The sequence below is a fragment of the Parambassis ranga genome, chromosome 24 (assembly GCF_900634625.1).
Source record: "Parambassis ranga chromosome 24, fParRan2.1, whole genome shotgun sequence".
Taxonomy (NCBI): Eukaryota; Metazoa; Chordata; class Actinopteri; family Ambassidae; genus Parambassis; species Parambassis ranga.
Window position 1 is genome coordinate 12,769,062 of NC_041043.1, and position 18,383 is coordinate 12,787,444.

General features: G+C 39.9%; 1 protein-coding gene across 2 annotated transcripts; it reads left to right on the plus strand.

Annotated features, from left to right (window-relative positions):
- The first annotated feature begins 873 nt into the window (after positions 1-873).
- Positions 874-12,349, plus strand: ehd3 (EH-domain containing 3). 2 transcript variants are annotated; one of them, XM_028397310.1, is made up of 9 exons: positions 874-1,096; positions 1,640-1,909; positions 4,991-5,167; positions 5,773-5,870; positions 9,806-9,947; positions 10,064-10,163; positions 10,358-10,528; positions 11,180-11,344; positions 11,441-12,349. In XM_028397310.1, exons 2-9 carry the CDS (start codon positions 1,683-1,685, stop codon positions 11,966-11,968), a joined length of 1,608 nt encoding a protein of 535 aa, XP_028253111.1. In that variant the 5' UTR covers positions 874-1,096; positions 1,640-1,682; the 3' UTR covers positions 11,969-12,349. The 2 variants fall into 2 exon arrangements, with proteins under 2 accessions (XP_028253111.1, XP_028253110.1); XM_028397309.1 differs by having other exon boundaries at positions 874-1,909.
- Positions 12,350-18,383: the final 6,034 nt, after the last annotated feature.

The following is an 18,383-nucleotide window of genomic DNA, read 5'->3' on the forward strand; positions in this document are numbered from 1 at the left end:
AGGTTTAGGTTTGTTAGACATACAACGTATAAATAATAATTTATTCAGTTTTAGTTCATAAATGCATATTGACTGTTTAAAAACGTTCATTCATAGCGGTAATTAGACTGCAGTCAAGTGAGACGTCGTTTTCCAAAACACGGTTAAGTGAGCCGCTCCGAAGATTTGGAGGTGCGCGACTACGTCCGGTACTACGGTACGGATACTCAGAAAGGCCAAAATGCCTAAGAAAAGCCCGTTTTGCAGTAATTAATTTCAACATTCAATACTCATTGGTAGCATTTCTTAAAAATGCAAAATACCACTTTGGGATCTCGCCCCTACTGGGACACAGGGGAGCTGCTTTTCAATCACATCGCGCCCCCTAAAGGCTGAAATAATAATAATAATAATAATAATCCATGACATTAACATGAGCCACTGCTGCATCCCGGCTCCACCCAAAGATACACGTTACGTTAATTTAATTTAAGAATAATTTCATTTTAAGTATAATTTAAGAATTAATTTCCCACTCTGACCAGCAGGTGTCTCTATCAGCTCTTTAGCTAGAGGCAGGTGTCACCAATGAGAATGAACACAGGGCGCTGCAAAGGTCGGTCACACATCTCTTATATGTCAATATTTTGAAGCTGTAGATTCTTTATCTATAAAGAAAAAAAAGGCAACAAGGCACTTTGCCAAATGCCACTTTGGGATCTCGCCTTCACTCCAGTTAATCTGTCCTCATCCAATATGGCGCCGTCCTGGCCGGCTTCAGCAGCAGCAGCAGCAGCTCCCGCATCACTGGGCGGGGCCGCGGTGGGTCGGGCTGCCAGCCGTTGGGCACTTCCGGCGGGTTCGGGTTTCCTTCGACTCGGCATTTAAATGGAGCGTCACAAGCTCAGCTGCTGCTACATTCAGCACCGTGCAGTGACAGAAAATAACCCTACGGCTCTAGATAAATAAGCTGCTCATATTGTTTGATTGTTTGTTTTTAAACTCGAAATCGACAGAAAGGGTTGTTGACTCGGAGGAGGATTTGGGTTGTTTTTTTTTTGGAGAGGAGAAGAGCGGGAGCAGTTGAACAATAACAGCGGCTGCACTGTGACAGCAGGTCGGTGCATCATTTTTTGGGAATCCTCTGTTACCTCTCGGACGGAATTAAATAGCGGTAACATGATGGTGTGCATCAGCAGAGCGATTTAGGCTGATTAAGACAGTGTTTGTTTACGGAAATAGATTAGGTAAACAACAACAAACGCACTGTTATTTTGGCCGTGTAGCATAAAGTGGCCTGGACTTGAGGAGGAGGGGGGCCCGATGGACTCGATGATGAGAGTGCACTTGAAGGGTCAGATATAAATTGGGGATAAACGGACTCGGCTGTTTATGTTTTTGTGTTTTAGTTGTAGATATTATCAGAGACTAGATTTTAAAATCAGCCCAGTCACTAGCCACTTAGTGCAGAAATTAATATTTCGTTTACATAGAGAATATATTTCCAACTTCTGTTTTCCAAGAAGGACTTTTCGTGGACATTTTACCTGCTGAAAACTCAAAATATTTTAACTGGAAATTAGCTCATCTTCAAATTGTAGTGGGACTCTCTCACATCAGGCTTTACCTTAAGTGAAAAATCTGATCCCCCCCCCCCCAGGGGCCGTATTTGGAGGCTTGACTAGTTTCATCAATCGGCAACAATGTTCAGCTGGCTCGGAACCGACGACAGGAGGAAGAAGGAGCCAGAGGTCTTTCAGACGGTCAGCGATGGACTGAAGAAACTCTACAAGACTAAACTCCTGCCGCTGGAGGAGAGCTACAAGTTCCACGAGTTCCACTCGCCATCTCTGGAGGATGCTGACTTTGACAACAAACCTATGGTGTTACTGGTGGGACAGTACTCCACTGGCAAGACGAGCTTCATACGGTGAGCACATAACTGCACATAAACACAACGGGATGGGCTTTAAATAAAAAAGAGGGAATCACACACACACACAGATACATAAAGATACACCAGAAAGATAGAAGGGGAGCGGCTGGCACACCCTAAACTGACCGTTCCAAGCAGTTTGACAGCAAGAGGATGGTTGTTCCAAACAAAACAAAAAGAAAGAAAAGAAAACAATGATTAGAAGAAGAATAGTCACCTCTGTAAACTTTACATAATCCATAAAATGATGGCACCACAACATAAATCGCCCACAGAGACAAGCTTTTGCAGCATTTTCATGTGAGGTGTGTGTGTGTATATCAGGCTGACATGGGACATTACTTACTTAAGGGTGTGGTGTAAATAACTTTTTCCCCTTGAGAAAACACTTAATGCTCTCTCTCTCTGTCTCTATGACGTCCATATGGACATTTCTTGTTATGTAATCATGAGGGATTTTCTTCTGATCACACCATCATTTGTCAAAGCTTCAACTGTAGTAGACAGTTTATGATGTAGGAACCCACTGTCAGAACTCATGCAGAGCTGTCACACCCTGAGGCTACGTAATGGCTCTTTACATCATGGAGAAAATGTACACAAGCTTGTTTTCATTGATTTTAAACTGATTGGACTCATTTAGACAGTTGCCCTCACAGGATCAGTTGCATGTACGTATTTGGTGATTTAAACTAATTACAACTTTGACCCATGTTTGTGGACAAACTACAAAATAATAAACATGAAGCTGTGTTGCAAATTCTAAGCATATGACCTGGAGTATCTCAGGAACTGGTGTGTGTGTGATAGTGAGAAATGTTAGCAGCTGAGTGTTGAGTCCTGTTTGAGCCGCAGTGCTGCTGCTGCTGCTAACGTCTCGCCTGTCTTGCACAAACACACAGACATGCACTTGCAGAGGATAGCAGGCAATTAGTGGGCTTTGAAAGCCAGAGAAAGGTTAGATGCTGTTAGTGACTTCCTGCTGTAAGACCTGGCCATGCAGACATCCCTGCTCTCTCTCTCTCTCTCTGTGCCTGTTCTGTTTGATTCCTCTTCCTCTCTCTATCCCACTTACTTTGCGGTGACAACACCCCCAGTCAGCAGCCTGACCCCACACTAACAGCATTGTAACAGTAATGTGCAGAATGTACAAACTGCTGAGTAACCCTTGATCAGAGCTGCTCCGCTCTCTGCAGCTCTCTCACTTTATACCTCAGGGGGCTTCCAGGCACTGCTGTTTTCTACACTTGGGATGTGCTTGGAAATAATTGTGCCTCTAATTAAAAGTCACATTAGTGTACATTATATTTACTATTATCATATTGCTATTAATAGAAAAGTCAGTCTGGAAATCAAAAGGAGGAGCAAATTCATGGAAGACCATATGCTGAGGGAGGGTAATACAGTCTCTCTCCTTTGACAGCTATTCAGAGCTTGTCGTCAGTTTTTGAATCGATCGATTTCCTCTGCCTCACATTAATTTTGCAGACACTCTGAAAATGCAAGTCCTTACCAGAACAGTGATCAGCCACCACATTGAAACCACCTGCCATTTATTTCATGCATGCATCCTTATGCCAGATCAAATCTAAAAAGCTCAGACCTACTATAAAATGACCTCGAAAGCAGACCACACAAGCCAGCCGTGGCTCTAACTTCTCCTAAGTTTGCTGACTTTATTGCATCACATTTGGTGGTTACACCAACACATCTTAGTCATTTTAATGTTAAGGCCGGTTGTTGCCATTTGCATACCTCATACAAGACCTAACCCTGCATCTGTGAATTGCCAATATGATGGTTACTGTCAAGAAATGAACAAATTCTACAGAATTCATCATATGACATAGACATAAACATCAACTGCACAACACACAATATCATTTTCTATGATTTTAAACTTATAGTCTTGTAGATGCACATGGCAGTCCACATGCATTGCACAACTATGCAGACAGGCACGTGTGCAGAGAGATGGCTCTACCAGGCACTACTGGCTCCTTTGACAAGGTGTGTGTGTGTGTGTGTGTGTATGTGCAGGATCTATAAGGGAACCATCCTTACATCTGGCAGCACTTAGAATGTGCACACATCCTACACTCACACTTAAAATATATGACCCCTTTAGCCGTAAATCTCTTTTAGCCTCTTTTTTATGGTCTGTGCTAACATTCCTGGGATTGTGAAACTGAACAGAAACGCATCTAATCTTCATTAGCAACATGTGTGATGTCACACATGAGTTGAAGATTTAGCCTTTCGCTGCCGAAATATGCAAGATGTTAGTCAGCTGCTACGAATAAAGGTAAAAGTTTGTTCACACACATAATTCTGCACATCATTTTTTTTAAATATTATTGTATGTCTCCAAGGTCACCATACATTTGTCTTCATTTCTGTTCATGTAGAGGTCCTGTGAGGGAGAGCTACACAAATATTGTGTTATAATAAGCTTCATTTCCTCAGTATAGGTTTAACATCTGTTGTTTCTAAAATCTGGATTGTGGTTTGGTCACATTTGACTTAAACAATAACCTAAACACATATCTGTCAGGAGTCCTTTTATCATTGTCTCACCTTTTTGGTCTGTGTGGTGAGCTGAAAACTTAATCCTGCTTATTTTGGAACTGGTCGATTGGCAGTCATCCAGTCCTACGATCATGTAAAATTCCCCCAAATCTTTGTTCCAGCAGCATCTAATTCAAGGCAGACCTGTTCTCTGGTTATTTTTCAGTTGTGTCTCACCATTCCAGACCAATTTCCTTTCATAATCGCTCTGAAAAAGCACACAGGGTTTCTTTCAAAGTCAGAGCCTGCAGATGTAATCCACGTCTGTCCAGCTGCCAATAGATGAATGCAGGTTAATTTAGCAATCTGAATGACATCAACATGTCTTGTGATGGCCCCTCATGTCTTTTACACCATTGTTTTTTGTCCCAGGTACCACTTTTTTAGGGATTATGTCAACATACCAACACTGCCTTGATGTATGGTTGATTTATTCTTACAGACTGTGTAGTAAATCCAATCTTATCTTGTTTGGTTTAACACCATTTCCTTCTATCTCACTGATAGCTACTTGTTGGAGCAGGATTTTCCTGGAATGAGAATCGGCCCCGAACCCACCACAGATTCCTTCATCGCGGTGATGCACGGCGACACAGAAGGAGTTGTACCCGGCAACGCTTTGGTGGTTGACCCCAAGAAGCCCTTTAGGAAGCTGAATGCATTTGGAAATGCATTTCTCAACAGGTAAATACTCAAAGGGTTTAGTTGAAATGCACTGATGGCGTGTTGGATATAATTAGAGGTGATTCCATTAAAAAAAAAAAAAAAGACTAAATGTTTTACCAAGGTGAAGTATGTCAACACAGAAGGAAAGACTGAGGATGACACTGGAGAAGAAAGAGCAAAGAGAGTACAAGTGAGAATCCACACCACAGCTCTACATTCCTGTGTGATTGAATTTCCCTCTGCTCACTGGTCAGGCTTTTCCTCTGTTAATGGCTGTCTGTGTGTGACAGAGAGACAGAGAGAGAGAGACAGCCAGTCATCTTTGCAGACTCATCCTTCTGGAAAAAAAAGAAAACTGCCAAAAACTCTTTGCGGTAGTGTCCTCACTGTGAAGAATCACCACTGCTGAAATGCTGCCTGTCAGTGGGGATTAAAGAGGGCGGCCGCTAACCTGTTAACCTCTTATTTATTCAGCTGCAGTAAAATAGGGACAGCAGAGAGATAGGGGAGACAGAGGAGAGAGGGTCGGGGAGGTATAGGTCCGATGTGGGAAGATGTTTGTTGTCACAATGGTTTACACTTCTGTACTGTCCTCTCGTGTGTGTGTGTGTGTGTGTGTGTAGGTTCGTGTGTGCCCAGCTTCCAAACCCTGTGCTGGAAAGCATCAGTGTCATTGACACGCCAGGGATTCTGTCTGGAGAGAAACAGAGAATCAGTCGAGGTAAGAAGCACGCGCTTTTATTTGTCTTTGTTTATGTTAGTGTGGGCATGTGTGTGTGTGTGTGTCAGTTTTTGTTCACTGGTCCCATTCAGCTGCAGCCCCCACAGTCCCACTGAACCCTGAACCACAATGTCAGCATTTCCTTTGGACATTTTGTGTGTGTGTGTGTTTATTTTAGCTTTTGCTATCAGGAGGATTATGCTTCATTCATTTCAAAGAACAGGAAGCAGCGGCAAAAAGATGAGCCGTGAATCTGCTTACACACACACACACACACACACACACACACATATTTAACATATTTCACTGCGCTGAAATAGTATGTCAACAGTGCTGCAGATCTAAGAGGACCCAGTAGTTAAATGCTTGAAGAGTTTGCTATAAGTCCAGCATCCATCATTTATCACAGCTCCATGTTGCATCTGCTTCCTGTCTGCCTTTATACTGTCGACTGTGCAATAAAGGCACAAAAAATTTGCCAAGAGCATAAAGAAGCAGTCACATATGTTTTGGATTTGACTCTGGAAAAAATGCAGTATTTGTGGGAACTATTTTCAAAGTGATTGCTAAACACAAAATGCATCCCAGGAACCATAAAACCATTAAAGGGGGCTTGTAGATTTCCCTGTATTGTACATTTCATTCCACAGTGTTGCCACAGTATGCTTTGATAGTCTCATATGAAGATATTTGCAGCAGCTCTAATTACGGGCACATTTCAGAAAATTGCAGCAAATTGGAGGAATAAATAGACACTGGATTACTTTATAAAAATGGGCGTAGCAACAATGCCACACTGTAGATGTCACAGTGAACGAAAAAACCCCACTAGCATCAGGCTTTTGACTTCAGTGTGAAAGGGGACAATTAACACTTATTCCCAAGTGCTGTTGCTCTGCAGTAATAGCAGTATTAGTGAGACTATTAGCTCCAGCTACAATAATGGGGACATGACACTCAGATGCTACGTTGCTAGTGTTCCATTGGGACAGGTTGTATTAGCAATTACCACCAATAGGAGCTGTGATGGTATTTTGTCGGCAACTCTTTCCCTTTACAGTCTGTGATGAGTTTGAGGAGGCTAAGCACTGGCCTCCATGCTGCTTTCAGCTGTTTGCCTAATGTTATTTTCGGCTGCATTTGTGGTATTGAACTCATCTAATTCTATTTGAGAAGAGTAGCAGCACACTGGTAGCGCACAGATCCATTGTGGTGTGAACTAAAATACGATGTGAAGAGACGTTTAGACATAGAAACACTTCTCCTAGGCTTCTTTCTGGCACTGTGATGGCATGGCAGGCATTCCCGAAGCGACAAGGTGGCATTGCCATACCAACCGCCAGCATTCACAGGAGTGGAGCTGGTTAAAGAAAGTCATCATTTACTCTTTCCTCCATTCACCCTCTCTCCCCTAATCTTTGTTCAGTAAGAAAACAACTGCTCAAACTAACTGATAGTAGTGAATCAATAAGTGTGTCAGCCAGAGCATGAATGAGGTCTGTTACTGTTGAACAGATAAGGTGTGATTGAGTAGGAGAAATCCCAATAACAACTGTACAATTAACACAAAAAAGTTGATGGATTTGTGTTTCTTTGAATATCATTGGGACCATAATACACTGTTAAAATTCTAACTGTAACATTTTTACTTGCATATAAATAACAGCCTTTCATACCCTGGTTTAGGGATATGTGTAGTATTATTAAATTAATAGTATATAGATGTAATATAATGCTTGTGCAAGATCATGTTCTGGTCATTGAGTTTAGCACATTACATCATAGCAGGGCGGGGTCTGCTGGGATCTGGGTTTTCTTCAGAATGTGGCAGATCACTTTTAATAAGAGCTGTTATCTCTTACTTTCCTGTTGGGGAAACAACAGACTGAATGGTTCATGAGCACCTGCAGAATTTTGGTTGTAGTTTATCTGGAAGTTGCTGGACTGAAACAGATGAACATCAGCTCCATTTTACTTTCTGTTTTGTGGGTCAAAGTGCTCAATGAACGTGTTGTCAAACCAAACAAACAGCGCAGTGAGGTGATGTGGGGTCACTGTGTGAGTGGTGTTATTATGTGTTCTTTTTTTTTTTCACCCAAATCCATCTTTGTGTTGCTTCTCTGTCATGTAGCCTGTATGTTTACATTTTTTCATTTGTGTGACTGGTTTGCTGTGATGACTTTTCTTCCGATGCGTTGCAGTTTATTTGTCTGTGTGTATGTGTGCACAGATGAGGAGTATTCAGGCTATAGCTGCCTGCATAGATGTCCCTATGGAGGTATTGTATTTATTAAATCTGGCCTTCAACCAGCTGCAAAAAGGCAAATAAACAAAATGATATCTTGACTTTGAAGAATTTATGAGCTGTTACATGTTCTTCACCGCTCTTGTCACATGGTAAGGGGGAAGGAAATCAACACTTGATGACCTCTACTTTGGTATTTAAGCCAAATTCATCATGGTTGAGGAAACTTTTAAGTTAATTTGAAAAATGCATATTATTTTTTGCCCTGTAGCAGGAGTGTCTTGATAAGCAATAGTTTTACATTTTTCTTAACCAAATAGTAGTAAATATTGTTAACTTATTTTAAACTTAAAGGTCACAGAGCTTTTATCTGGTGTCATTCTCAAGCCCAAATTGGCTTTCTACACATACTTATTTCCGCAAATTTGACGAGATTTACCACACTTAAATGATTTATCCTTTCATGTTGTATTGCATATGAAACATAAAGCCCAACACGGGTTGATAATGGTGCTTAAATTTGTTTTTTTGTCCTCACAACATGTGACAAGTGCTCTGGGTGAAGAATAATCCAATAATAGAATTCAAAACATCAAGGTATCTATACTTTCCTAACACTCCATAGTGTTGCTAAAGGTGCAGTGTGCCTTCTGTCACAGCCACAAACCACTTTCTGTGTTTTACATACGTATTGCTCACATCCCAGAGAGGACTTTATGTCGGATCTTCCATTTATTTCTAAGATGGCGATTTTCTTTCATCATTCTTGGTGTAGGAATTTTAACATAGCCATTGTTGGAGCTGTTCCTCTGGTGGGCAGAGCAGCAGTGCAGTGCAGTGCAGTGCAGTGCAGTATGTAAAAGGGATTTTTATCTCAGCTGTGTCTGTAGATTTGGGGAAATTTCTACAAACATGGCTTCAAAAAAAATCCATTTGACCTTCCCTCGTTTTTTAACAAAGTGCTGCCTACTAACAACTGACAAAATGCCTCCCGGTTGTTTATGTGTTAATAATAATCACCGCTGTAACTCATTCACTGTATGTCCTGTGCCCTTCACTGTAAGTGGGGAAATTACAGCTCACTAATCCCTCGTCCTCCCCTTTTGTTCTTTGTTCTTCCCTCATATCCGGTGAAATTCCTCCAGGTAAGACTGTGTCCTTGAGTGGGATAGAAAGTCAAAGGAGTCACTGATTGGCTCCTACTGACAGACTCAATCACTGACTTCATTTATTTATGCATTAACAAAGAATGTATGGAGGCATTAAATCATCCTGCACTCATTACTCCTCTGTCATGCAACATGCAGTGTTCACATTATACTTATGATGCATTTTTTTATGACGATGCTATTATGATGCTTAATAGCTCAAAAAGGACCTATAGTTTCTCCTTCATTATTTAGTGTTTAGTATCTTCATCACACATTCTTTCCTCTCAGAATGTTGCAGTATGGGTGTCATTCCTTAACACCCATACACTCATCTGTATTTCTTTTGGGGGAATATGTTGCACTTCTGAGAGATCATGCTGATCGAGCATGACTATAAAAACTTGTTTAGAAATAGCCTAAAAAATGTCTGTCTTCAGTTTCTGTTGTGGTCAACCATAACCTCACTTTATATTATACCTTCCTGTCAACATGTATTTTACACTTGAATCAATGTTTCCCCCCTCTCCTCTGCCTCTCAGGCTACGACTTTGCGGCTGTCCTGGAGTGGTTTGCAGAGCGAGTGGACAGGATCATATTACTGTTTGACGCCCACAAACTGGACATTTCTGATGAATTCTCTGAGGTGATAAAAGCCCTGAAGAACCATGAAGACAAGATCAGGTACTGGACAATTCATTGAAAGCTACTTGTTAATTAGTAACTGGGTATGCATACAATGTTAATGTGGGTAGTGTACTGTTAGTATAAACACTGCTCTCTGCTGTTATTGTCTCCAGAGTTGTGCTGAACAAGGCTGACCAGATAGAGACCCAGCAGTTGATGAGAGTGTACGGTGCCCTGATGTGGTCACTGGGGAAAATAGTGAACACCCCTGAGGTACAGTAAACCACAGAAACGGATGAACAGCATCGTTTGTTCTTGTCTGCTGTTCAAACCTTAAAAATCCAACCCATAAGAGAAATTATTAACAATAGTGACGGCGTAAGAGGTGACTTTTTACTGTAACTGAATTAATGCATTCATTTGGTACAACCTGCTGCTGATTTTGTCCCTGTCTCCGTCTCCGACAGGTGGTACGCGTATATATTGGTTCATTTTGGTCCCACCCGCTGTTGATTCCCGACAACAGGAAGCTCTTTGAAGCGGAGGAGCAGGACTTATTTAAGGACATTCAGTCCCTACCAAGAAATGCAGCTCTCAGAAAACTCAACGATCTGATTAAGAGGGCAAGGCTGGCCAAGGTAAGGAACACCTGGAAGCGATTTGTGTGCACCATTTCACACTTGGTCATAAGCTATGTGACAATGACACGTCGGCACTGTACAGCTGACATGTGAAATTGTTGAATCACAGGTGTGTGTTTGTTTCCTGCTCCGTCACTTCTCCACCTGTTAACCTTGACAAAGCCCATCACAGAACTAACAGAAGCAGACGTACCATGCTCTGTTGAGTGAATTATTATGCTTTTCCCGTATCATGACATGTATGAAGAGCAACTGTCCACCGACAGTTCATGGAAATACAGAGGATGTGCACATGCAAACCCTCAAACACAGTCATATTTATCTGAGAACAGTTGAGCGCAGTTTCCTGTTTGACAGCTGATAGGGTGTGTGTGTACTGTGTAATGAGCTTCAAGGACATGAAGTGGACACACGTCACCACAGCAACTGAACAAATATGGGCTTTCCCATTATTTTAGCAATGTTATCTGAGAGATTTAGTGGATGGCTTGTCTGATTAAAGAGTGTCCCTAAAATCCATGGTTGCCATTTTTTTCAAAAGTATAAAAAGTAATATAATCACCACAACAAAAAACTGTGGACTTACTTATTATTACTTATTTTCTGATACAAGTTGCTGCAGTTGCATCTTTCTCTCTCCATGTGCAGGTCCATGCTTATATCATCAGCTCACTGAAGAAAGAGATGCCTTCTGTGTTTGGGAAAGAGAACAAAAAGAAGGAGCTGATCAACAGTCTGGGGGATATCTACAAACGCATCGAAAGAGAGCATCAGATATCACCTGGAGATTTTCCAAATCTGAAGAAGATGCAGGTGAACTGAAAATTGAATTTGTTTATAGATGATGTTCAGATTATACGTCTGTGACTTGAGAAAAACTGAAAACTTGTGGTTTTGTTTGTCTTTCAGGACCAGCTCCAAGCTCAGGATCTCAACAAGTTCCAACCTCTGAAACCCAAACTCTTGGAGGCAGTCGATGACATGCTAGCCAATGACATTGCTGGCTTAATGGTCCTGGTACGGCAAGAGGAAACCCAGCGGCCGAACCCAGTTGTGAAGGGCGGTGCATTTGACGGCACCTTGGACGGCCCGTTCGGCCAAGGGTATGGCGAGGGAGCCGGCGAAGGCATTGACGAAGCAGAGTGGGTCGTAGCGCGTGACAAACCTGCATACGATGAGATTTTCTATACATTATCTCCAGTCAATGGAAAGGTGACCGGAGCTAACGCCAAGAAGGAGATGGTGAAGTCCAAACTGCCTAATACAGTCCTGGGAAAGATCTGGAAACTGGCAGATATAGATAAGGACGGGATGCTCGATGATGAGGAGTTTGCGTTGGCCAATCACCTGATAAAGGTGAAACTGGAGGGACACGAACTACCATCCGAGTTGCCCGCACACCTGGTGCCTCCCTCTAAGAGGAAAATACCTGAATAAATGTAAGATTATCTGCTAAAACATACAAGTAGCCCCTGTCCTGCACTCCAGAAGAATCACTCAGCAAAAATTCAAAAATTAGAAATGCATTGCTTTTATCTGTAGTATTAATTCAAGTGACAAATACCTTAAGAGGTCACATTCAGGCTAACATTAAGCTAAAAATGTTTAAGTGATGTTTACTGCACAGTAAAAAAAAAGTGTTTTATAAGATTTGATCTTTTAAAAATATTGGAACATTATACAAAAGAGCTGAGTCCTAATTTGTATTTAAAACTGAGAGCATAGGAGCAAAAAACACTGGAATACAAAAAAATATATAAGGTTAAACTACTGGAAGAAAAGAGAGGTGTCAAAGTGAAGAAGGACGAGAAGAAAGCCGAGAATATATATATATATATATATATATATATATATATATATATATATATATATATATATATATATATATATATATATATATGCAAAAAGACAGCTTCCCCCCCATTGAAAATGATCTTTGTATTAAATGTACTCTATGAAGTAAATGATGGCTAAAACATTAGACTAGCCCTAGTCTAACTTTAGTTTCACAGTGACACATTAACTAACTATAAAGACTTCCTGGAGGCTGGTCAAAGAATACACACAAGCATAAGTGTATAGAAGGCAACACACACGAGAATTAAAATGCTTATAAAAAGAAATTGGCCTGATCTAATTTTTAAAAATGTGACGTGCTGCTTTTGGTGTTTATGTGGAATTTCATTTACTGTCACGCTGAAATCGACCAATTGCATTGAAGGGGGAAGAAGTGTGGGAGAAGTTAAAAATGAAAAGTGGTTTGTCTGTTTGTCTCATTATAAGTAGTTCTGAATCTCATTAACATGTAACTGATACTGTGACTATAACAAAGTGTCGTATGTATGGGTATCGTTTGGACTCAAGTGTGCTGACATGCTCAGTGTAAATGTATTGTGAGGACTAATGCTGAATGTGCACATCCTCGCTCTTGTATGTAAGGATCTGACCACCTTTATTAGTTTTTAATAGTCATAAATGTTGCACAAGCTACAGAGATGTGAGGATTCCAGGAAGTTGATTGGCTGTTATTCTAAAAGTCATCTAGTGCAACCTAATAATAACTTCTTGTTGTTTCATGTAATTAAATTGTATTCATGTAATAAACACAATAACACTCAATTAGCTAACATTGGATTCCCCATATAAAAATCTTGTGTTTTATGAGTCACACAGTGAGACAGAACTGAAATATTTCCATTTTATGCCCCTTGTGTGTCTGTGCTGTTACTGTATATCAAATGTACATATGAAGACTGACTGCATTCCATGTATCATCCCACATAATTCTGCGTTATATTTCAGAGCCTGACGGGACAGTTAGATGTTTAAAAAAGAAAAAAAGAGGCTCCTTTTTTTCTTTTGAATGTGGAGTCTCATTAAAATAAATTCACGCTTTATGCCCTGACAGACTATGACATGAAACCTTGAGTAGCGGGGAACACACTACAGTAGAAACACTGGTGTGGCAGTATTTTGTCTGTTTTTAAAGATGGTGTGTTGCTTAATTCTGTAAATCACTGCTTCTCTGTCAACATAAACACCCCGAAGTGTAATAAAGTTCATTTATTCAACTAAGTATTGAGTTTATTTTTGAAAACAACACCTACTTGTGTCCACATTTGACTTCAATCATCTCATGTATGTTCTCAGAGACACAGCACTGTCAATATTTGGTTCATCACTAATGCAGTAATATCTTGCTGGCACAATGCTAATTCAATGTAAAGGAAAAAAATCCCATTTTAAATGATTTTAATGTAGCTGGAAACCTGAATGATTTGGCTGAATGATTTCAGCATGACCAGGAGGAACCCTGTTTTCAGGAGAGCGTTGTTCCTCTACATACATGTATAACATCTTTTTTTTTTTTAACTTTGCTTCTTATCTAAGAGGTGCATTTGAGGAATTTTACGAATGTCACACAAATATGTTGGATTTAACTCTCACAAATGAAAAATGGTGTAGAAGATAACAGTCTGGGAAGAAAAATGGATATCCCTTAATGCAGGTTCACAGAGGCTCATTCATAACTTATGTTCATTTTAAGGAGGTTTACCAGCATGAAAACTATTAACAATACGCATCAAGCTTGTTATTTACTATTAGATATGATGTGCAGGGTCTTTAGAAATGTTCTGTACTTAATGTACTGATATTTATGTTATTTGTAGAGTCACTCACATTTGACCATAATATAATAGATGACAGGAAACAAACCATGGGATACGCTGCTTGGGACAAGATTATCTAGGGACTCCAGTCTGTGTGTGTGTGCGTGTGTGTGTCTGTGTCAGGAAGTCAGAGTACCCCTGACTTTAAGACCCCTTAAAAGCTCACTCACAACAGACACACGAAGGGAAGATGAGGCACCCGCTTTTTTTCCCACACAGGACGTTTTGTACTTGTCCACCATTTCCTGTCTGTCCCACCTTGACCCCTTTGTCTCTGTTACCAACACACATACATCCTCCACCAAATTAAAAATATTAATTTATACTAAGTTTAAACTTACAGCAGTGCATGCATGTGTGATACATACATGATGTGTTTGTAGTTCTTTTAAAGAACTAGTTATTATAGAATGTACAGGCAGCTTTGTTTTGTGTGTGTGTTAGAGCAGTTATTCATGATCCATCCTAAGATCCAAGATCTAACTAAATTAAGTATGAGATGATTGAAAATGGCTATTTTAGGAAGTATTTTCATTCTTCCTGTAAGTTGTGAAGACACTATGGTCAAGAAAGGCTGACAACAAACTGGAAAAAGACGGAGACTAAGAGTCGAGAACATTTTGAGGAGGAGACAAGTGAAATGAGTTGTGTTTTTTTTTTGCTTTTTATCTTTCCAACAGGAAAATACATATATATATATATATATATATCTTTCAGTTTGTCAGTTGTGATACATGTGGCATGTTTTGGTGCAGTGAATGTGTGATTGATGTGTGCTTGTCTACACACAAGGAAGCTATACATCAGGGTTAAACATACACCCACACACGGGCGAGGGAACTAGGGTGTGTCAACAGTTTTATATACAACACATATGTATAGAAAATTAGTTTTAGAGACTTGAAACTACTGGATTTACAGCTGCAGGTAGATGATTTTTACGACCGTGCAAGTGAGGAGATGAGGATCGACCCTGAGTGTAGGTGCCCTAACCAACCAGCAGGTGTCACTACTGCTGCAGCAAGGCCAATCCCTTGCAGTCAGTTTGGATTGTTTGAAGTTTGGATGACTACCTCGACTTTTACCTTGATATTTTAAGTAGTGTTTAGCTCTTCAGTTTAATGAGGAACCTGAATATTTCTATCATTGCAGTGAGTGCACTGACACATCCTCTTGTGACTCATTGAGGGTGAGTATTTTGGAGGCTGGAGTGGTCTCATGGTTGGCCGAGTGGTGACACCCCACTGCTAATTGATCTCTTGTCTCCATGGTGACACAAAGTGTATGAGCAGTGGCTGGTAACAAATATATAACTCTCAACTATTGTGACACAGTGTGTACCGTGGTTATTTACACTTTTCTTATTTCATTTTATTGAACTCGTCAGCTCTGTCTGTGATGTTTGCATCCTGGGGCTGAAGGAAATAATTACTGTGAGCGGTGTCAGTGTGTGTGTGTTAAAAATAATCCCAAATCCTGGTGGCCATTCCTTGAACCTCTTCCTGGCTCAAACAGAGACCAAGGACAAGGTTGACATCCTGTGAACACACACACACACACACACACACACACATTAGCACATCTGCTTTTTTTTTTATCTGATTTTTCGGATCTTTTAGACCCTTGTCAAACAAATGTGACCTTTGACACTCAGGGTCCATTCACTAAGGACTGTCCAACACAAAGACAACTATTTATTATTATATAATAAAGATAACTCATTCTATTATGTAATGATTATTAAAAGGATTGTTATAATGTTTGAATTCAACACAGACTCACCTGTACAGGCGTCGGTTTGTGTGTGTTGGCCTCCAGGTAAAAGACTTCAACATTACTTCACAATGTTTTGTAATTTCCATGACTCCAGATAATTAACCTCCAGGAAGGGCAATATTAGATAACATGTCACCATGATGATTAAATTCTTTTCAACTGAATGTGAAACAGGATGAAGCTATTTTTATTTTTGACATTATCAAAACGCTTCTGATTGTAAATGGTTGTTTGTCCCTGTGTGATGGACAGATGACCTGTACAGACCGCACCCCACCTCTCCACTACTTCCACTTGAGAGGATCTTGCCCACGGAACCCTGTTGGACTGGGTAATAGATGGATGTATGTATTCATGTCTGTCTTCTCTGTCTTTAAGTTTAAACTCTTGTGCTTAAGTCTGTCTGGTATGATATAACATGTTCTCTGCTATGTTTAGTGATCTTCCTGTATGTTGTACCTGTGTGTGTGTGTGTGTGTGTGTGTGTGCATGAGTTCATCACAGTTACATAAGAGTTGTCAGAATGAAAGATTATCTGATACATTATCAGGGAACATTGTGTTTTTGGGGAGAGCAGGAACCAGCCGTCCCATTTATTCAGACGTGGACAGAAACCTGTCATCACTTTTGTTCTCTCAGCACAGAAACTTCCATGTTTAGTTCACTTCTTTGTCAGTATTAAGGCTTTTTGTTATGTTCCTTAGATAGTAATAACGCTAGTGTCCATGATTGGATTTTTCAAATATCCTGGTTACCTGCAAGTAGAGCACTGTGGCATGAATATTCTCTGCTGTTAATCTAAAAACTAATGATCCCTACTCCTCTTGTTTTGTACTTTAAGTCTACATGTGGTGATTTTTTTTTAAGTTTATGCATGTTTCCTGCAGGCAGGGTTTGTTGTTGTGGAGAGTTGACAAAGGAGGGTGTACCGTATCACATGATGAATGAGCATCTGTTATCTGAACCTGTCAGGAGCCTCTGTGAGCAGAGGATGTGCAGAGAGGAGAGGGTGCATATTTTTCTTCCCTGAGCAGACACACAGGATGTATTCCATTAAGAACAGCTTGTTTACAATAAAAGCACTGAAAACAGGATAATCCAATATAATTCCGACAAAGTTACTAAAGTTATCTTTTCAGTCTTGAAAATACAAAATGATTTCACATCCCAAATTCCCAGACAGACATCAGTGGAATATTCACCCTAATTACCAAAAACGTATGTGACTTTATGCTTCCTTTTTTAACGGTTATCTAAGATGTGACCTCTCTGATTAATTTAGAGCAATACATGAGCAATGATCAGCAAGCATTTGTCAAACCTTACTGCAAAAACAGCAGTGCAATGCCCTCATCCTGATATTTCTCTGCTGCCACCTAGTGTCCACCTTTCAGATTTCCATATAGATTGGAATATTTTAAAAGTAATGTAACTCAAACATGATATTCAAGCTAATATAAAGAAGTTCACAATATATTAGTCATCACTGCAATAGGAAACTTTTAAATGTAGGAGTTAATTGATGTATTTTCAACTAATCTGCTCCAGAGTTGCAGCAAAATAGGGAATTAGGTCACTAAATAACCATGTGGAACTTTGTAAGCTCTCCCCTTTCTCATTATACATTAACATACCTATTATACACTGTTGTTAAAAGTTGGTAAAAAGCTTTGTTTTTAGACACATTCCTCTTTTTATTCCTATTTTAATTTTCACTGTGATACTGTTTATTAAGAGAGATTGATCAATACAGTTTAGATACACACTTTATCTATCATGAATAAATGACACTCTCAGAATAGTTTCATGAAAAGAGGTAAACAATTATTTCAACTTTATGGACAACAGTGTATAAAGGCCCTCTTTTACCATAGCTGCTATGATTGACCTATTCTGAATCTGAACTGTTATAGGTTATATGTTATGGTCCATTTTCTGAATGGAATATGAAAAAGATTGATTTTCACAGGGAAAAGCACTCATTATATATAGTTCCCACTAGTTTCCTGGCAACTTCATAAACTGTGAGGTTTTACCACTTTAACAGAATCAAAACTAGAGGACAATGTGTGCAATTCAAAATAGATTTGACAAGACTACATCATTTAAATTTGCTCTCACGTTCAGAAAAGATAAGACATGAAGGCAAGATGGACAAATTAGTGCTAACATTTGCCCTAACCACCAACCCACCCAATCACACTTTCCATTTCAATCTTTCCATCAACCTTCACTTAGTTCCTTCTGAGGCATATAACCTTTTTTATTTTTAGATTGTGTAGCTATATGCTCAAGATTAGAAATCAATTAAAATGACTGGCTGGAGACAACATGAGAATATCTAAAGCTGTTACATACTGTCTAACCCAGTAAACTAATTTTCAGAAAGGTTCTTGCTATAGTTA